The 21,322-nt window shown below is 41.7% G+C and overlaps 1 protein-coding gene across 1 annotated transcript in view; it reads left to right on the top strand.

Moving 5' to 3' along the window:
• cacna1eb (calcium channel, voltage-dependent, R type, alpha 1E subunit b) overlaps nucleotides 1–21,322 on the top strand; it is a 177,864-nt gene that overhangs the window by 37,186 nt on the left and 119,356 nt on the right. The window contains exons 4-8 of the mRNA XM_056742725.1: nucleotides 4,689–4,792; nucleotides 4,897–5,055; nucleotides 9,375–9,565; nucleotides 18,500–18,603; nucleotides 18,779–18,894. Of these exons, the coding sequence (XP_056598703.1) occupies nucleotides 4,689–4,792; nucleotides 4,897–5,055; nucleotides 9,375–9,565; nucleotides 18,500–18,603; nucleotides 18,779–18,894 (674 nt within the window). The remainder of the gene's footprint in view (nucleotides 1–4,688; nucleotides 4,793–4,896; nucleotides 5,056–9,374; nucleotides 9,566–18,499; nucleotides 18,604–18,778; nucleotides 18,895–21,322) is intronic.

Genomic DNA, 21,322 nt, shown 5'->3' with positions numbered 1-21,322 from the left:
TTTTTAACGTGAATAACCTTCAACATCTATAATCCTACACAACCCAAAATTCCTTTTTTTTCTTATCTCTATCTTGTGATATGTCTGTGTACAGGGCAGTTATTATAACAACCTGTTTGAATGGCAGTTTCAGTCTCTGTAACTCCACGACGTTCGCAGAGATCTGCTCAACTTCCTTGGTGGTCAAGGTACTGCGAGTCACACAAACAACTATAAGCCCCACATATTCCCCTGCCTTATACTCGTGCATGTAATCTTTGGCTAATGGGCCCAGTTGGCGTGACAGGGGATTGCTATGCTGTGTTTCAGGTATATGAATCACCTGCTTTACAGTTTGTGACCAGATCATACAAATATGGATGCAAGCGTTCACATGCCCACACCAGTGCAAGTGCTTCCCGCTTTGTTTGTGAAAACACTCTGTCAAGCTCCTTTTTACACAGTAGACAGATACCATTCTTCCTCTTTTGTCCTGCACTAGTTATGCTCCAATGCCCTCTGGTCCAGCATCAGCAATGACTTTTGTTGGTGCGTCCTTGTCAAAAATTGTAGTGTTGTGGCTTCTTATGCTCAGTCCCAAAATGAAATGTGGCATACTTTCCGTAAGTTTGTGCAGAGGTTGCGAGATACTCGCAAACTGAAGTATGAAACGTGTATTATAGCCAGCTAGACCAAGAAAACATTGCACGTGCGTGGTATTTTCGGGCTCTCTTGGCTCATCAACTGCTCTCACTCTCTCTGCCGTCAGGTATATGCCCTTCTCTGACAGCAGCATGCCCATAAATACCAATTTGTCCATGTTAAACTGGCAATTCACTGCATTTGGAGTCAAGCCACAGCTCTCCAGTCTCTTTAGTACTGTGTGCATTCTCTTCTGGTGAGTCTGTTTGACAGGTGCATGGATGATGATGTCATCTGATATGTTCTCTACTCCTTTGATGCCAGCTAGAACAGGGGATGTCTCATGCTGGTTCTGCTCACTGGCTGACGAAACTCCAAACACCAGTCTTTTGAACCTGAATATACCATTATGGACACCAAAGGTTGTGGAATCTCTTGATTCTGGGGTCAACTCAAGCTGGTGAAATCCCTATTTTAGGTCAAGTTTGCAGAATACAGATTGACTCATTCATTCCTTGCAACAGTTCATCCTCTGTGGGAATGGGAAAATAATCGCAGTGTTTACTTGTCTCTTCTCCAAACACATCCTTATTTCCCAATTTGCTTTGGGCACAATGACAACTTGGTTTACACAAGTGGTTCCTACATTGACTTTCTCCATGATGTCGATGTGAAACAGCTCATATTTTTTTTTCTCAACAGCCTATTTTAGTTGGAACGTAACACGTTTAAGGGGCTGTGCAACTGGTGTCACTTTGCTGTCCACAGTATATGCAGGCTGATTTATTTCATGTTCAGTTTGCCTTCTCCACAGAACAACTTGGGGAACAACTTCACATCACTGACCACTGCAACATTAGCGCAAATCCTAAGCACTCCTAGTTTAACTTCTGTGTCTTTTCCGAGCAGTGACTCACCTTGTCCGCAAATAACTGTGTACTTAGCTTTTGTACTGCTTTTTCCGATTCCTACGACACTCTAGAAAATTCCTTAAACTGGCAAGGATTCACTTGATGTGGACTGTTTTGACAGAGCTGCACTTGATTTTCCTTTCTTTCATCCACTATTTTGCTTGTTGCAACAGAGTCAATTATCATTCATTCATCAACTGAGAATGTTATTTTGTCCATAATGATCTTTTCACTTTAACCAAATTCAAACTCCTGATTTTTCTCTTCAGACTCTTTGTACTGTTCGTCTTGAGCGTTCCTTTGTTTTACACATCTTTGCAAAATGATCTCTTCCATTGCACTTTTTGCTTAACTTTCCAGACATATGTAGTCTGTTGGCCCTCTTGTGTCAGGGAGTGTGGAGAAAATAACCATGCACATTGTGTTGAATCAAGCATTGAACCATCTTGTCCACCTAACGTGGCTGGATTGCTGTAACAGTCAAACTTTGGAACGGTGCTGTCCATCTTTAATGCACGCTGCCTATCTCAGCTAAACTGGCTGGTTATTTCGGATTAAACCACACAGACCCCCGATTGAATGTCTCATCTCTCTTCACTGCTCTCTTTGTGTGCGTGATGACATCCGCAACATTATCTCAATACATAACAAAATGAACAAAACCAACATTTCATAATGTGCCTCTGTTTTCCTATTGCTTACGTTAGCTGACGCTGGACCGTATTTACCGTTAGTTTTAAAAGCGATAAGTGGGTAAGATTTAATGAATATTAAAATATGACATGATGATACTAACCGTTTTTTTTATTGTGGTTATTCGTTAAACTTGTAAACATCACATCCCTATTTTTTCACTGTTATATATATGTCACTGCTGTGTTTCTTTTGCTGTGCTGGAAACAACTGAAGTCAGTTACATCACTTGATGCGGGACAATTTATTGTCACTTTCATTGTGGCTCATCTTTACTGACAGTCAAAAAGTTTGGTGTCTGGAAAGAGGTTTGGTTGTGATATACAGTATTTGATCCACATGTTTGCCTAATGAATCCTGTTATGGATCTCGAGGACGAACCCAATTGCAAGGCAGAGACAGGCAGATGAAGGGATTAACAATATTTATTATAACACAAGACAACAAAACAGGCAAAACAAAACCCACAAGGGGGAAAACAAGACAGGATAAATAATAAACTTTAACAAGGACACTGACTAACTAAAACTAAGAAAACAAACACTTGAACAACACTAACATTAACTAAACTACACTTACAAGACAAGGAAACTGGAACTCGGGAGACAAGGAACTTGAAACAGTAAGACTTTCACAGGAACAGCATACAGCTACAGGTACAATTTACAATGAACGCGCACAGGACAATGAAACATGAGGTTTCTTTATAGGGAACAAACTTAAGAGGGAACAGGTGAAGGGGATAAACACTCAAGGAGAGGAAATTAACACAAACTAGGAAACAGGAGGGTAGGAACGATGACGCAGACCAGAGAGAGAAGAAATCGTCTCTCTCCCACATGAAACAGAGGATCCTGTATGATTCCACCTCTAGGACAAGAAATACCTGACAAGGTGAGGTGGAATCATGACAGAATCCAGTATTTCCCGCTGGCTAGGTAGTGTTTGAGTGGGAAAGGTTAAATATTAAAAGAGTAAATAACTGGGGGTTTTTAAGGTCCTACTTTGGTTTATGTACATAGACTTATACATTTACATACACTATTATTTTGTAATAATAGGCAGTTATTCTTACCTTACCTCTTGACGGACTATCAAATGATTTGGTCGGCAATTCATATGTCTAATCCCCTCCCTTGCTAGCCGAATCTGATTGGTCAGAAGGTCTAGTCTGCTGTGATTGGTCTGCCGTGAATGAGGCTCACGAGCTACAGTGTTTGGGGGAGAAGAGTGAAGTTTGCGGGCAGTCCTAGCCAAACCTAGGTGGGGACTATATGTAGTGTGTCTTACATCTGCGATCTGTTTTTGTATCTTGTATCATAGGATCAAGAACTCTGAATGTGGTTGCAAGGCCTTGTGTTGAAGCGTTGCTCATTTAACATTTTCAATTTTTATCTTGGCCCAATGAATGGTTGTGACCTAGAATACTGTAATATTGTATCCCTTTCAGATGGAAATATTGCAATTTGATGCTATTCATTTCCAATGCTGTGATTGTCTGAAGTAAGAGGAGGCAAACTATCAAAAATGATCTCAATTATATGATGATATGACAACCTCTGCATTTCTTTGAGTGGAATAAACTTCAAATATTTCACAACACTTACTGTATCTGAGAATCAGTCACTGTTGCATCATAAGGTAATGCCAAAAAATATCTAATGATTAAAGATGAACAGACAGGTTGTAATTTGCTTTTTCCTCACCAAAGCAGTTTGTTTAGTGCACCTCCTCTATTGACATTATTTACAACAACTTTGTCTCCTCGCCAGCCATGGGCGTACTAACATAGGCTTCCCCCTGGAGGGATGTCCCACCTTGCATTGTCTGAAGTTACCAATTATAATGGTTTAATTAATCCTATACCAAAACACTACTAACATAGCCCGGGCAATGTGCAGAACACCAAACATGATGTTGAATAGTCGATTCTGGGGCAGCTGAAGTTTTTATGAACTATATAACGTTTTCTGAATGGACATGATTGGTCATTCTGGCCTCTTTACTGCTTAGGATATAATGATCATTCACACGTAAGGAAAACCACAGTTGATGGAAGGGTCAACTGTGGTTAATATAGGACCCTCTTAATCGCTTTATTGCTTATTTGCAATTAAATTTGGTAAATGCACTCGGAGCGACGACGTCCTTCCGCTAAAATCTCAGCCAGGCTGTTACATCCAACAACACCGTGAACAATGCCGTTTTCGCTTCAGGATGCACATAGTATTACAATCAACAATGTGAATCTTATCATTCAAACACCTCGCCATACGTCGACATTCAAAAAGGAGAAGCACTTCAGGCTATAAAAAATCTCTGTGAAAAATCTCTTTAGTTCTATGAGAGAGGATGTGACCTAGCTGGATGAGATTTTAATTGAAGTATGTCATCGTCCTTTCTGCATCTTCCCAATTGAGTGATTTTCTTGTTCTGTGAGTGTTTGCTTGTTTCTGTCTGCAGGATTCTGGCAACAGCTGGATCTCATATGAATATTCCAGTGGATTTGAGAACGCTAAGGGCTGTGCGTGTGCTGAGACCGCTTAAACTAGTTTCGGGTATTCCCAGTAAGTAACCAATCGCATTCCCTGAACAATGCATTAAAGGTTCAATGTGCAGCCACCATGCAAATGCAGTTTTTACAGTATTAATCCATTTGATATCTCTTCAGGTTTACAGATAGTTCTCAAGTCTATTATGAAAGCCATGGTACCGCTGCTACAGATTGGTCTTCTTCTCTTCTTCGCCATTCTGATGTTTGCTATCATCGGCCTGGAGTTTTATAGTGGGAAACTACATCACACTTGTGTCTCCTTACCAGATATCCTTGGTAGGGAACAGTCACGTGTTCTTTTAATCAGATTTAACAAGCACAGTACATAGGAAGGCAGTAAAACCAATCCAGTTATAAAATAAGTGAATGCGGAACATATCTGTTAATATCTGTTAATTTTGCTGATAATAGGTTATGGGGACACTCCGGTACAGAAGGAATATTATGTCATGAAATTGTTCCACAACCGTAAGACCTCCATTCATTTTAGGAGAAGAAATAAAGATGCCAGAGCTTTCTGACTTCCCCACAGACAGGAACATTTTATAATTAGGATTAATCTACAATTTCTATTATGCTGCTGATGCTTTTTAGATGGTTTAATAATTTTAACTCACATCTACAATTTATCTTGTTTGTGTTTGTAATTGGACTTTCGGCTAAAAGTATTTCCTCATTTGAACTAGGGTTGTCAAGATAGCAATGATACATTTTTTGTGAGCGCCGTCTTCACCTTCATGAAGGCCTACTCTGCTTCAAGCGTAGTAGGGGTCTGTCAGGTCTGTCAAGGTGGCGGCTAGAGAGAAGTTGGGTATGAAGCAGCAATAATACCCCGCCAACCCCCAAGAACACATGTACCTGGGTCTTTGAGCTGGGTCTGGAAACCCAGATACTTCTCCTCCGAGAGGCCAAGTTGACACTTCAGGGGGTTGGCGGTTAGGCCAGCCCTGCGGAGTTAGGTCAACCCCCTCCGGAGACGGTACAGATGGTCATCCCAATGCTCGGAGTGGATCACCACGTAGTCCAGGTAGGCTGCGGTGTGGGGTTGATGCGGCCGCAGCACGATGTCCATCATAGTCTGGAACGTGGCTCCGTGCACCCCGAAGGGTAAGGTCCAGTATTGCCAGTGGCCGATGGAAGTGGTCAAGGCCACCTACTTGCCAGTACCCCTTTGTGAAGTCCAGGGTGGAGATAAACTGAGCCCTTCCCAGGCGATCCAGCAGCTCATCCACCCGAGGCATTGGAAATCGTAACAGAACCGGAGGGTGCCATCCGGTTTCGGAACCATCACGATGGGGCTGCACCATGGGCTGCGGGAGGGCTCAATCACTCCCAACTTCAGCATGTTTTGGATTTACGACTCAATAGCCTGCTGACGAGCCTCAGGGACACGGCAGGGCATTGCCGGACAGTGTCCCCCGGTGCTGTCCAGATCTCGCGTTGACCACGTGCGTCCAGGGAGAACACATCCTGGAATTGACCGACCAGGTGCTGCAGCTCCGTCTTCTGTGTTGCGGACTACAGGGGGTCCATGTCCACGACGACTGGATCCACTGTTGCCAGGTTGGCCAGCTGGTCTCTAGTCCCATCCACTTTTTCAGAAGGTTGATGTGATATATCTGCAACTCCTTCTGCTTTCCTGGCTGGCGGATCCGGTAGGTGACAGGGCCGAGTTTTTCCGTGACTCTGTAGTGCCCCTGCCAGCTAGCCAGGAATTTGCAGGCGGAGATGGGGAAGAGGACCTTCCCCCTGTCATCGGAACAGAACTCACGAGGCTGAGTGGACCGGTTATAGAGTCGTTGCTGGGCATGTGGGGCGGAGACGAAATGTTCGTGGACTAATGGCATCACCCTGTTGATCCTTTCACTCATCTGTCGGACATGCTCTATCACTGAGCGGGGGGTGTGGGTTATTGTTCCCAAGCCTTCTTCGCCACGTCCAGCAGTCCTTGGGGTTGCTGCCCGAAGAGGAGTTTGAACGGGGTGAAACCAGTTGACGCTTGGGGGACCTCCCGTATACCAAAGAGGACGTGGGGGAGCATGAGGTCCCAGTCCCGCTTTTCCACGGCCGCGACCCGCCGCAACATCTGCTTCAGCGTTTTTTTGAAGCGTTCAACGAGTCTGTCCATCTGGGGATGGTATACGGAGGTCCTCAACTGTTTCACCCTCAGGAGCTTGCACAGGTCTGCCATTAGCCGGGACATGAACGGGGTCCCCTGGTCGGTCAGAATCTCCGAGGGTATGCTGACCCGGCTGGAGAGCGTGAAGGCCTTGGTCGCGGCATTGCGCAGCGGCACGGTCTCCGGATACTGGGTGGCATTGTTTGGATTACCAGGATGTGTTCGTGGCCATGAGCAGATTTTGGTTATGGCCCCATCAGGTCCATCTCGATGCGCTCAAAGGGCACCTCGATGATGGGCAGCAGAATCAGTATACTGGGGGAGGAGTCCTCTGAGACCTCTTTTGGCAGGTCGGGCAGACTTGACAGAAGAGCCGGATTGGAATGTGCCAGCTCCAACACAGTCTCTGTCTTTGACCGGGGTACCACCTATAACGGTTTTACCTCAACCCTCCACTGGGCAACACAGTACAGCAGGCCATTTCTGACCTCGAAGTGCGGGAGAGGATGAGGACCAGGGTGCGTCTTCTTCCCATCAACCGCCCTTACTTGCGACCAGCAGTCATCCTCACACTGTTCCCTGGCAAACAAGCCCACACCCGTTACCTGTTGAAACATTTCAAAGAAAGGGTTAGGGTTCAACGGGGGGGTCTAACCTTCTCTACCGCTGTCGGAGGCCATCAGGGAGGGGTGATGTCCTTTTACCTGACCGGTTCCTTCCCAACAGAACCGGCACTGGGAGGTCCTCGACCTGGCCAGGAACCGATGCCCGCCAATATCGTCAACCACCTGGTCGGACATGTGTCTGATATCCCTGTGCACGCAAGTGATCTGGAGGTAAACCCGAGACTCACCCCGGGGTAGGACGATGCGGTTCTGGACCAGGCTGACCGCGCTGCCGGAGTCCAGGAGGGCGGTGAATGCACGTCCATTAACCATCACGTCCACCCTATGGGCTCCAGTTGACAGGTCCTGATGCACGATGCAGCCTGCTAGCCAGGAACGAACGGTGGGTGTGAACTACTCCGTCGGCATGAATATGTCCGGTGGGGTTGCTCCTGGATGACCCTCCGGGAAACAGCGGTGCTTGCTCCCCGCCCTGCTGGTGAGCAACATCCGCCAGTTCCATGGCCTCGATCAGCTCCACGATGGTGGTGGGGTTCCTCATCCAGACGGCCTGCCAGGTGGAGCGTGGGAGGCCACGTAGCAGCCGGTCAACCGAGAGGGGTTCCGTTACGGTGGCCGCTTCGCGTCGAGCAGCCATTGTTGAGCGAGGCGGGGCCAGCTGGCAGCCTGGGTCCGGGTTGGGAGACCGGACTGGTATTCGCAGGAGTAGAAGAGATGTGCCGCACATATCAGGGAGAGGACCAAACTGGACAGGATCTCCCTTTTCAAGTCATTGTAGGAGTTGGCAACCGCCGTCGGAAGGGAGAAATATACCTTCTGCCTTGCCCGTGAGGAGTGGCGCTAACAATCGCGCCCATTCGTCCACCTCCCATTTCTCCCCGGCTGCCGTGGTTTCAAACATATGCAGGGAAGCCTCGACATCGTCATGGGCCGTTATCTTTGGCAGAAGTTGCGTTCGTTACCTGCACAGGGATCGGGCAGCGGAACGGGTCAAGCTGCGGCAGTCGGTAGGGCCTCGAGATCAGGCTCGGTCTGGCCCTGGCGGGAGGCGAGATATTTGGTAATGTGCTGCTGGAGGATGCTGACCTCTGTCAGTCGTTGGAAGAGCTCTTCCATAGGTGAGCGAGCGTCCGCCTGGAAAAGACCAACCAGTGGAAAAATGTATATATATCCACGCCTGTAAAATCGTGGTATCCGGTGCGTTTGTCGGTATAGTTCCTCAACGTCGCCTGCATTCTCCACCAGTGTAGGGAGGTGGAAGATTACATGACAAGGATCTGGGTGATAACAAGTCCCCGGAGGGTGGGTCTTATTAAAGATATGTTGTGAGTTTGTGGGTGCTGTGGTTCCTTCTCCCAGTGGTGCGTGGTGTGGTGTCCGTGTCCGCTCCTGAGTCTCTTGGGTGCTTGTCGTCGGGGTTTCCGGTCACACACTGCTGTCTGTAAAAGGTAGAACACGTTAGGATTTGTCCCGTCGAGAGCCTTCCCCTCTTCCTCTGGTGATCTGGCAGCTTATGAGCCCGCCTGTTAATCGGCGGCAGCTGTGACCGATCAACCTGTGAGTGTCGACAGCTGTTCCGCATCCATTTCCAGGGCAACGCAGGTAGGAGCTCGGGACGCACGTAACAATTGGTTAATTTTGGGTTTTCAGTTCCTTTGGCAAATAAATTCCACTTACAATATGAGTGTAGGGAACCAGAATATCCAGCATATATTGTGCATTGGTACGCCCCTTATGAAATAGTACTAAAGCATAGCACTGTACACAATCTGTATTTAGTTTTGTAACATATATTCCCATTGTATTATTTTACACATTGATTAATATGTCTTGCACCCTGTTTTTTTTAGATAATGAGACCGTGGACTCATCCGAGGTTGAGTTTGCGTGTGGAGTGAGGCGGTGTCCGGATAAATACAACTGTAGTGGCACATGGATTGGGCCCAATGATGGCATCACTCAGTTTGATAACATCCTGTTTGCTGTTCTCACAGTATTTCAGTGTATCACCATGGAGGGATGGACTGCTGTCCTGTACAATGTAAGTCATTGTTATTTACTTTAATCAATCCGTTCCAGTCCATAGCTGCCCAGGCCCTGTCCTAATTGGCACCCTAAATCTAACATAAGCTTTTAGGGTTTATACACAAATGTGTGTCTTGCCCTTGAATGATTGTATTATAATGTGACTGAAGCGATATACTGTAAGTATAATATGTGTAATTGATACATCATAACCCGAAACTCCCTTCTGCTTGATGTAGGCCCCAAATGGGATCACTGTTGGGTTGTTTGCAAAGTAGAGGTTAAACTAGTAAAATTTGGTCTATCAGTCTATGGTGTCTTCAGGAAAATAAGATGTAGACATTGGAACAAAACAAACTTATATTAGCATGCAAGCCATTGAAATACAGTTGGGGACAAAAATATTAGCCACCTTGGTAAATATGACATTCACATTTACATTTATTCATTTAGCAGACGCTTTTATCCAAAGCGACTTACAGATGGGGTGAACAATGGAAGCAATTGGGACAGCATAAGTACAACAAAAAGCATAAGTGCAATCAAAAAAGACCGGTCTTAACAGCATACAGAGCTAAGTTAGAAGATGTTTTTCTTTTCATAGGAGCGCAGAGTCCTGTGAAAACAAATCTGCTTTGTTTCTCCTTTTGATCTTTTCCAATCTTTTTATTGACGGAAAACAACTGAGCGTGTGTTGGGGGATAGAAGATCCTTCAAACGTTGTTGCTCTCTCTTGTTCGGTTCATCCCATTTATTCTCAATAAGGTTCAGATCAGGGGACTGGGATGGCTATGGCAGGATCTTGATTTTGTACTCAATGAGTCATTCTGTGTTGATTTTGACGTTTGTTTTAATCAATATGCTGATGGAAGATCTACCACCCATCATGGGATTTCTAGCAGAGCAAGTCAGGTTTAGATTGTTATCTTTTCGTATTTAAAATCATCCATGATACCAAGTATCTGAACAAGACGTCCAGAGCCTCTGGTATAAAAGTAGATCCACAACAATGAATACATGGCGGTATATTTTACTGTGGACATGGATCAGTCTTTTACCCCTGTGTGTACCAAACAATTTTTTGTTCCAAAAACAGAAGTTTTGTTACGGGACACACACAGGAGGAGGACAACAGGTAGGTTTGCACACACACACAAGGTTTATTCCAGGGAGAAAATCACAAGCAAGCTTCCATGGGAATCAGGCACACGGGGAGTAATCACACAGCTATACATCCACAGTATAACATCTCGTTTGTTTTAAAGCTGTTCATTTGAGGGGTTCAACAGATTTTTTACATGTACTGATTGAAAGACTCTTCACAGAACAGATACGTTTTTAATCCTCTTCAATCCGTGTATCAGTGGTTCATTAGTTTATTATGATTTAAAATTGAAATCGAAAAATGAGAAAACCACTCCAATTACATTTTTTCCAAAAACACCCAAAATTTGTTAAAAAATTAATAAAAAGATTACATTTACATTAGGACAACAAAAAGCATAAGAGCAATAAAAACATGTTTCAGGAAGCCTACTACAGTGTATAGAGCCAAATTTAGTTTATCTAAGCTTAAATAAGCATGCTTTTTTTTAGCTTGAATATTCTTTCTCTACTGTACTGTTTCGCATGTTGACAAAATGTCTAATGCTCTCATACTTGTAAGTCGGTACAGATATGCCAAATTAATAAAAGTAAATGTGAATTAACAAACCATTGCCAACATAGGTATAACCTCTGGCCTGGATACACAAATCCACCTTTGGCAGGGCCGCTTTATAACAGAAATAACTAAATGTGTTTATTTCAGAAATAGGAATGTACTCCCGTACTCTTCTCCTTGTAGCTTGTTAACTGTCACCCGTTCCGTATACGGGACACCTAAGTTGTGCATGTAATTATTAATCGAATCATGACAAACTATATGTCATTGGAAAGGTCTGAGACTCTAGAAAACAGATTACTTCTTTTTTAATAATTTATATGGATAATTTGTGATTGATTATTTTTTATAAAGATTGTGCTTAGATTTTTTGTTATCTTTTGCGACCCGTATTTTTTAATCAAAGAAAAACATAGGTTAGGGTTAGCCCCATGACTATGCACAATTTCTTTGACTTGAGAAGTTTAGCTGACTTAGAATATAAAACATACTCAATATTAATAAAATAAACTTGGCAAAAACAACATATTGACAGCTGCACATTTACACTTTAATACTGGGCTGGACTTCAGTGGGCACGTTCATCTGCTTACTTTATTTAACCCATCACAAGTATGCAGGCTTTTAATTCTGCACTCTTTTATTCTGAAAAATCTGAAACATTCGATGGAATAGATTTAAACAAGAGCCAGAGCCTACAGAGATGCTTACTAATTGATGCTAAGTATTTATAGAATACACTAAGCGATTTCGTACTCTGAATTAATCTAAATCAACAGAAAATGTGCCAAATATATATGTTTATTGTATTATAATAATAATGTATATAATATATATTTATAATTATATTAATTTATATGCAAAAATAGACATTTTATTACATCATGTTCAAATCACCAAAACAGACACACCCCTACACCCATCTGTCACTTTCGTCAGCGCTCGGATCGACTAATGTCCATCCTGTGCACTGTGCACCTTACTGCTGATTGACTACAAGGTTGTTTTTGTACTCGGCCCGACTCTGTCTAAACAAGCGTTATTCAGAAATCGGACACCTCACCTTTAAAGCAAAATGAAAGGGCTTGTGTAAATATCTTCCAATGATTTAAGTGTGTATTAATGACACTTTTCCTCATGTTCACAACACAATGTAAATATAACTTCAGATGAAACTTAACAAAAGCATTTGCATGTTGTTCGGTTTTGCTGTGAACAGATTTTAATGATCCAGCGCTGTCTCAAATAATCAACGGTTAAATTATGTTTTCTGAACTCTTAAGTTTCATTTAAAACATCTCAAATATTAAGTTGTTTGTGTTTAATAGCGAAACGTAGGATATGTGAATCGAAATTTACTGGCTTCTAATGTGCTGCAAATCAGTCAAGAAAGAAACCTATGCGACTTGTGCCACAGATATTTCAAGCAAACAATATATACGAACCAAAATAGCAAAGCTTGGTACTACATTTGCGTATCACTCCTTTTTGCGACCGCGTAAAAGGCAGCTGTCACGGACATAAGGAAATAGAACCCAAGATTAGGCGGCAGGTACAAAACTCAAAACTTTTTTTACAAAACAAAAGACCTCCGATGGGGTAAAACAAGAACTGAACAAAGATGAGCTTGAAAACAAATTCTTCCCATGAGGGGGCAAAAATCTGTAGAAAAAAGGATAAAGTAAACTAGACACTTTTCAGGAACTTGGTCAAGAGTAGGAGTACATGAATCTGGACACGAGGTAAGTATGGTGAAACTAAGCAGGGCAAAGTAACCAAACAAAGCTAAACAGCACAGGACAACAAACACAAGGGCATTAAATAGGGCAACAAACAAGGGGTATTTAACAATAGGCAGGTGTGGGGATTCAAACACTGGTGGGAAGCTAAACAAGGAAACAAGAAAACACAACAGGAGAGCACATGGCCATCATAACAAACCACGAATATGTGCTTCCAACCAAAACACATGGGATGTCAAGATCTTCTTGACCCAATCCCCTCCCATCTCCTTCAGGCCATATCCAGCACACTCACACCTGCACAGACACACATCATCAACACCTCCCTGCTTACTGGCACTTTTCCATCCACATTCAAACAGGCCTGTGTACACAGTAGCGAGCCCTGTCTAGGCAGCCTAAAGACTGCGCCTCGATACGGCTTGTTTCAAACCATTCGTTAGTCTGGCTGTTTGTTGGGAAATAAATAAAATTTAGTTTTTAGTATTATTTTTCGCACCGAACTGAGGAAGAGCTAAAGAAGGCGCATTTTGATTTTCATCTTACCAATCATGTCTCTCGTTGAATGCAGTCTTCCGAACCAGAGTATACTTAAAAAGGGAGGTCTGGGCTGTGGTTCATGTGAACTTCAGTATGCTTCGCTGTTGATATGAACACAATTGTACCAAATCGCGGAAGTGAACCACTATAAATGATGTATTCTTTGGTAAAAATGTGTGCGTGTTACACTCACTTTTTCGCTCCAAGCAGAGCACTGTAGCCTATAGGTTAAATATTTCTGTTCACCTTCAGGGTTCTTCAGCGTTCAGGATTGGCAAAACATTCACAGACAAAGGTTCCGCCACCGTAATCAATCCGGGGAATGCATTTTAATTTTAATTTTGCAATTTAAAATGTTAAAACTAGTGTAGAAACTGACACATGTAAATTACATTATTTTCATTTCTATTTTGCACCTAATGTTGCACATGTGGTATTTTGATTGTCTATTTAAGTACATAATGCATTAGCATTTAACATACTACATTTTTAATTCTAAAATTGCTACCAATATGATTCAACACACACAAGTATATTGAAAGGTTTTTTTGCCATTAATAAGGATTTAAACAACAAATAAAAATTAGGTTTATGTTAAATTCAATCTTGTGTTCGTTTTCATGTTCTTGAATACGTTGCTAAAGTTTGCTAACGACAGAACCACAACAAAAGACAAATGCAAAAATGTAATAATAATCAGGCCCGTCTCCAAGATGCAATTGCGGACAGTTCGTGATTGCGTTCAGGGGGTCATCTCCTTTGTCCAGGGAATTTGAACACGATAGCGGTTGTACACTTTTTAGGTTATAATTCATGAAACTGATATGACTACATCAGACTGCGGCATTTTGGAAGTTTGTGATAAATATTGCCACAACTTTGTTGAAGGATCTAGCAGTGATGTATGATGAATGACTGTGTAGTAGTGGTGTCCCATTTCTTAGGGGATTGTTTTCAACCCCTTTGTCTCAAGAGGCAAGTTGCAGGCATAGGGCTATAAAATATAATTGGGACAGGGCCATAATCCTATGGACTTCAGACGATCCCAAAAACAAACAAGAAGACAAGGCAGTCTAGGGAAATCCAGTGGTGATGGAGACCCGGGCAAAGCCAATGGCCAGGGAGGATCTGGTGTTAGTTGATGCGGGTGGAGTTCGAGATCAGTCACCCTTCTTGGTAATGGCAGTGAAAGAATGTAAACTTCTTATGTCCCCTTGTCTAACAATATTCTACGGTTGAAGAGTCTAGTCGACGGAACACACAGAGTTTCAGGCCTGGAGACAAAGTTTGACACAGACACAAGTGCTTGTTCAATCAGAGTCCAAAGTTTATTATTTTAGGACTAATACTTATAAGTTTTATAAAACCACCAAAACAGTGGAAAATCACCAGACTTTCTGTTTAGTCTTTCCTCCTAAACAATCAGATATGATTACATATTTAATATTACAATAACAAAACAATCGTCCATAGGCATCATTAGGAACCTTGATATGGAGAACAACAGATGCTTATATCAACATAAGACAGCATAAGACATAATACAACTTTCAACGAGGTTAAAGAACAAGAAAGTAAGGAGCAAATATTCTGAATAGAAGTGAATAATAAGAATACATATGATGAATATTGGAATAAACACAGATGCAGTATTTGTGGAGGACAGGACGAAATCCAGATTCTCACAATGGCCACTTTCAGACCAACGGTCTTACAAGCCGTCCTGTGTCCCTTTAAAGAACAAATATATATAGAGTAGTACAAAAGGTTAATACAAAATCTTTAATAAAAGGATAGTTGCATTTGCGTATTTTTATGTGGTTTTCTGGTTTGCAAGCTGTTCTTTGAGGTAAAAGATCAATCGGACTGATTTGTAATAAAAACATAACAACACCAATCACCCTCAATAAAAACGAAAACATAAACATAATTATATCTATTCTTCATCATCTACCGTGCCAATCTCAATTACCGAATCGTCAAGCCCATTATCTCCTTCCATTACATTGTCACGTTCATCAACATTTCTTGGTTCTTCTATCACCGGTATTGGTTCTGGTTCTAACTCCTGTGTTTGAACACAATCATTATCATCCTCGTCCGTATCGCTGTTATGATCAAATATGGATCCCCAAGTTTGATTCTGTTCTTTCGGACGATAACCTTTAGATGTCCGTCTAACCAGCATAGCCTGGTTGACGTCAGTCATTCTTTTTGCTAACATCATTCGATCGGTTCCTTTGGTTGTAAAGGAAGTAACAGATCTTTTAACACATCCGACCACACACTGCAACATGCATGGCAAAAATAATAACAAGGCTAAGATGGTCATCACAACTGGAATTACTGTACCGGTTATCCAATATCCCCATCCCCCGGATAGGCTGTCCAACCATTGAAACCATGTTGCATCTACCGGTGTGGGTTCACGAACTGATTCTCTCATGTGCTTCACAACGTCGGTGACATTGTCTGCATAATCTGGAATTGAAAAAGAACAAGATACTCCTAGCATTTTGCACACTCCTCCTTTCTCTGCTGTTAATATATCCAAAGCAAGTCTATGTTGCACGACGGCAACTCTCATTTTCTTTAATTCGTTAGAGATTAAGTTTAAAGCTTGTGCTGTGTCATTTTCCAAAGAAAGAACTTGCCATGCCAGACCATTACTTTTGTTCAGAGCAACAGTAGTACCGGTTCCTGTAAACAAACCTGCTAGGGACCATCCCACGTTTTCCCAAGGAGTAGTCCATGGATCACTAATCTTATGGCCTGCATAATACTTTGGCAGTTTTACTTCCCTTTTATGTCTATTCAAAGATGTGGCCAGATTTGTCTTTTCCATTATGCTAGTTCCTGTGGACAAAATAGCAGCATAACAACAACCTTTCCATTCCCCTGCATCTAAATGGTAATATGCAGTTTCACCACAAACCCACACCATTCCTGGTGAACTAGCTAAGTGTGAGAATAGACATTCAAATCCCTCAGTAGTTTTATTGAGATATTGTATGGTGCAATTATGATGTCCGTTATTTGATTGAGACAAAGTCATTTCATTTCTACAATCGGACATTCCTACTATATGTCTGCCTGATTTGGAACACACACATAATTCTGCGGGACGAGCATTTACATAAAATGCAGGACCTTGAAAAGGTTCTCCTGTACACGAACAGTTATAGTCTCGCATTACGGATGTTGGTGGTCTTCCTTCTCGAATATTCAGAGTCATTTGTACAATTAAAGACATTTGTTTTGGCATATTGCAATCACCCTTATCATTTACTAGCATGTCTGCTGTAAGCTCCTGCGTTCTCCACATTGAGTGGAGCTGTATACATACCCATCATTAGGATAATTTCAATGATTCAATTTGGCCCTCAATGCACCTCAGGGGAAGCTACGGAGTCAGCACTGTTGGCTTAATGGGCCTCCTACCTTCTTGCTTTGGGTGGCCCCTACCTCACAAAAGGTAGTACTGTCCTCAGCTTAGTCAGTGCTTTCTCTACCCTGAGATGTATTAAGGTGAATCCCCTGTTGAGATTCTATGTTAAATTGGAGCTTGCCTGCGCTCCTGAAGAACACAACTTCAGTCTGGAAGCGTGTATCCACTGGGGCTGGTAGTCCGTCAGAACTCCTGTCCGTGTGACGGCAATCACAGTCGCTGGTCCGTGGTACTTTGGTTCTCCAACCTTTGTTGGCTTCAGATTCCTCACAAAAACGTTTTGTCCTGGAACAAAGTTATGAGTAGGGTTTTCTGAGGGAAGAGCAAGGCACAAAGAAACATCAGCACATATAGAATTTAACTTTTCGACTAGGGAAGTCACATAGTCCTCCTGGCTCACCTGAAGATCACCTAAACAAGAAATACCAGACCGGCCTTTGACCCACGGGGTCGGGAAAGGTCTACCCATTAGTACCTAGAACGGTGACAATTTTGTCGTGGAAGATGGGGTCATTCGTATTTCTGCCAAGACTGCAGGCAATAAATCAACCCACTTTCTTCCTGTATCGAGTACAGCTTTTGTTAGTCGTGTTTTCAGTGTTCGATTCAGGACTGCACCTTACGGATGGTACGGGATATTAAAATGCCAATCAATAAGACAACGCTTTTGATAAGAGCTGTGTTACTTTTGAAGTGAATCCCGTCGCTTCAGGCTACTTTGAGAATCGATCAATAATTACCAAAAGATATTTTAGATTTCCTAACGGCGGCATGTGCGTAAAATCAATTTGTAAATGTTGAAAAGGAGCTTCCGGATGTGTCAATGCATCGTGCTTAGCTGATTTGTGCGGATTTACCTGAGCACATGTTAAGCATGCATCCAAAACAAGCTTTGCTGATTTACGAACATCGGCTATACAGTACAATTGATTAATTGCTTGAACTACTTTTGCACAACTGGTGTGAGATAACCCATGGTAATGTCTAATTAGGATAATTAACCCTAATTTCGGTAGTGCTATTCTACCCTGTCCATCTCTTATAATCCCTTCCTTATCAGGAGTGCAAACATTTTTTCTCCAATGCTCTAAGTCTCCCTGTGTTGTTTGACTTTGAAGGAATTTGATAACAATGTCAGATACATTCGTTATGTGCACCGTCATTGCTACCTTTGATTCATTTTTTGGATGAAATGGTGACTTAATCTGAGCTTGGTGTCATGATTCCACCTCTTCTGGTTGGGTAATTCTTGGTCTTGAGGTGGAATCATACAGGATCCTTTGTTTCTCGAGTACAGGGAACACAAGGCAGCAATCCTACCCATTATCTCACACCTGTTTCTAGTTTTAGTTTTATCACCAGGTGCATCTATACTAACAATGAAGCTACTAAATAATAAATTGAAAATGTGTATAACATGTTGAAGCATTACGTTTGATGTTTTGTTATTAGAATTTACAGTTTATCAAGGGTAGTAAAATGATATGTATAAACTTTGTCGAGCAGACCATTTAACTGTATTTGTCCTTTGTGTTGATTCTAACATTCTCTCCCCAGACCAATGATGCTCTGGGACCCACATGGAATTGGATTTACTTTATCCCTCTCATCATTATTGGCTCATTCTTTGTGCTCAACCTTGTTTTAGGTGTCCTCTCTGGGTATGAAATTTACAGAAGTTAATTTTTAATATGTGATTATCAATGTAACTATTAATTATGTTCCGGTTGGCAAACATTTACTCTCAGTAATTACATTTTTTGATCTATTATTGAATTTTTATGTAAATGTCCTCACCAGTAATGACATAATAAGATATTTAAAATATGTCAACAGGGAATTTGCAAAAGAAAGAGAGCGTGTGGAGAACAGACGTGCATTCATGAAGCTTAGACGGCAGCAACAGGTGGAGAGAGAACTCAATGGCTACCGTGCGTGGATAGACAGAGCAGGTAAATTGATTAAGTTAAGCAGAAGGGGTAAGATGAGCCAGTAGGTAAGTTCAACCAACCACTGCATCTCAGCTACTTAGGTTGCCATTTGATCATACATTTTACAATAGCCTGTTATTTTTCCAAGAATGTTAAAAGTTGCAAAACACATGGTAGAATTGGACAGCATCAAAGCCTTTAATGCTGGTTTTGGCTTGTCAATCTCAAATATTAGCATATTAGATGTAATGGCTGATACATCAAAGCAAATTTAACAGGGTCTGAAAATAATTGTGATGCATGTTGGTGAACTAACATATATAACCATGAAGATCATTTGGCTAAATATTAGCCAGAATTTGTAATCTCTTTTTTTTAACACTGTGGATAAAATTGAACCAGCATCAACGCTGACGTTAACTTCAATTCCAAAATTTGAACCTGTATCATTTCAATGTGATATTACATTATGTTTATCATGTTTACTTTAGTTTACCAAGATTATGCACATTATACGCCAAAGTACACTTATAACTTTCCCAGCGACTGCTACAATCAATTAGCAAAATCTGGGACTTGTGACTTGCCAGTAAATGGGTTGATTGTTAATTGATATTGTTGTACTTGAAGTCCATTAAAATGCATCAACAACCAGATAGTTTCTTTGTCATCATATATTCCAAAATATCCATAGCACATCATCACCCAACATAGAAAATGACCCATATTACAACAGTGTCCAAATGTAGCAGTTAGACAAGCCACAAGAAAAGGAAATCAAAAAGTCCTACAAGTTGTGTGTGGAGATGAAAGTAGCCACAGCCGTTACAATGAGAGTACAATATATTTCCAGTAGGTTGCCAATGGAGTAAACCTCCAAAGTAAACCTGTAATCCTACTTCCAGCTACTGTAGTTCAAGGTGCAGATTTTGACAATATACCACAGGGTGGTGTCCCACTCTTTTCTCTGACTCGAAAAGGGAATTTTGGTTGGAAATGCCCAACACAGTCTCACAGGAATTTGTGACAGTCACAACATTAAATCTATTGATTCGTGTTCGTGGACACAGATTTCCCCTTTTTCATGTCACTCAGCACAACTTTCAATCTAAGGGGTTAAGGGCAATAATGGCTTATTGCCCTTTCATAAAATATGTATGACTTTCCCTTATATCAGATTATAAATGTATGTGCTGTATATACACATGAGGTTTGTAGATTGAAAGTTGTGCTAAATGAACCAAAAAAGTAGGGAAGTCGTGTCTATGAACAGGATTTGATAGATTCTACACTGCCGTGAGATTTGGTTGAAATGTCACAGTTGTCAGTGGAACTGTCTATAAGGAAATCTTATTCCCTTCTTTCTAAGGCCAGATAGAAGAATTCTGGCTTTGTTTGATTACAACCTTTTAAACTGGACATTTTTTAAAACTGAAAAACTTTACTTTAGTTGTTGTGTAATTTTCATTTCTATTCTATGCTCTTAGTAAGCCCTGTGTTATGAGTGCATAATTTAAACCTTGACATGGCTGGATACAGCGATAATACTGTAACACGAGACGGAAAATCAGTTCTGATGAGTTTAAAAAACAATTAACATACACTCAATATAATGTTGTCTACAAATCTTCTTTAAACTTTAAAAGTCTTAAAGTCCTCAACATGAAAACCAAAACCCCATACGTGACAAAGAAATGCATCAGGTCTCGGCCTGGGTCAGATTCTGATTGATATCCTTACGCTCCTCTCCATTAAAATTCTTATGAAAGGACAGCCCTGATGTTTTTAAGAGAAACCACCACTCATGTTAACATTTGACCAAATTGTGTGAAGATTATTCAAATTGTAGGTCAAAGTTGTTATTTTAACTCCAAAGCCCTACCTTCAGTGAGGCACAAAGTACGAGGTTTTCTGGCCAAACTTTGTTTTAAGGTCCAGTTCTCACTATTAAAAAAACAATTAACTATGACTCAAAAAACCCAAATAGGACATAATGCTAGCATCAGTAATGTTTGATTCAGGTTACGTATACAGGAATTTATCATTAGGCACTATTAGTTTGACCTTGCTGAATAATTTCATCTAGGCAGGCGAAGTTTTGTTGTCTTTGCCTAGGTTCAGTGAAGGACCGAGATTTCACTGTGTACAACACCTACACTACTCTTTTCACATTTCACCCTCCACCCACACAACACTCAGGTAAACACGAGTATATGAAGCTTTTCAGGCTCCCACGCAGTGAAGGGTCAGAAAAAGGTGACACTGACTCACTTACAGGAGTGTTGGCAAATGTGCCTGTCTGTGTTCAGAACATATGATGTGTTCCAAAGTACAACAGCTCACTTTCAAGGCGTAGAGACTGCATTTTCCTTACTGATGTGGCCTGTTTTCAATGGCTTTGTTTTCTGTTTAATACATTTTATTGAGAATTGACTTATTCAATGAAACA

The sequence above is a fragment of the Triplophysa dalaica genome, chromosome 3, assembly GCF_015846415.1.
Source record: "Triplophysa dalaica isolate WHDGS20190420 chromosome 3, ASM1584641v1, whole genome shotgun sequence".
NCBI lineage: Eukaryota > Metazoa > Chordata > Actinopteri > Cypriniformes > Nemacheilidae > Triplophysa > Triplophysa dalaica.
This window is presented reverse-complemented; position numbering and strand designations above follow the sequence as displayed.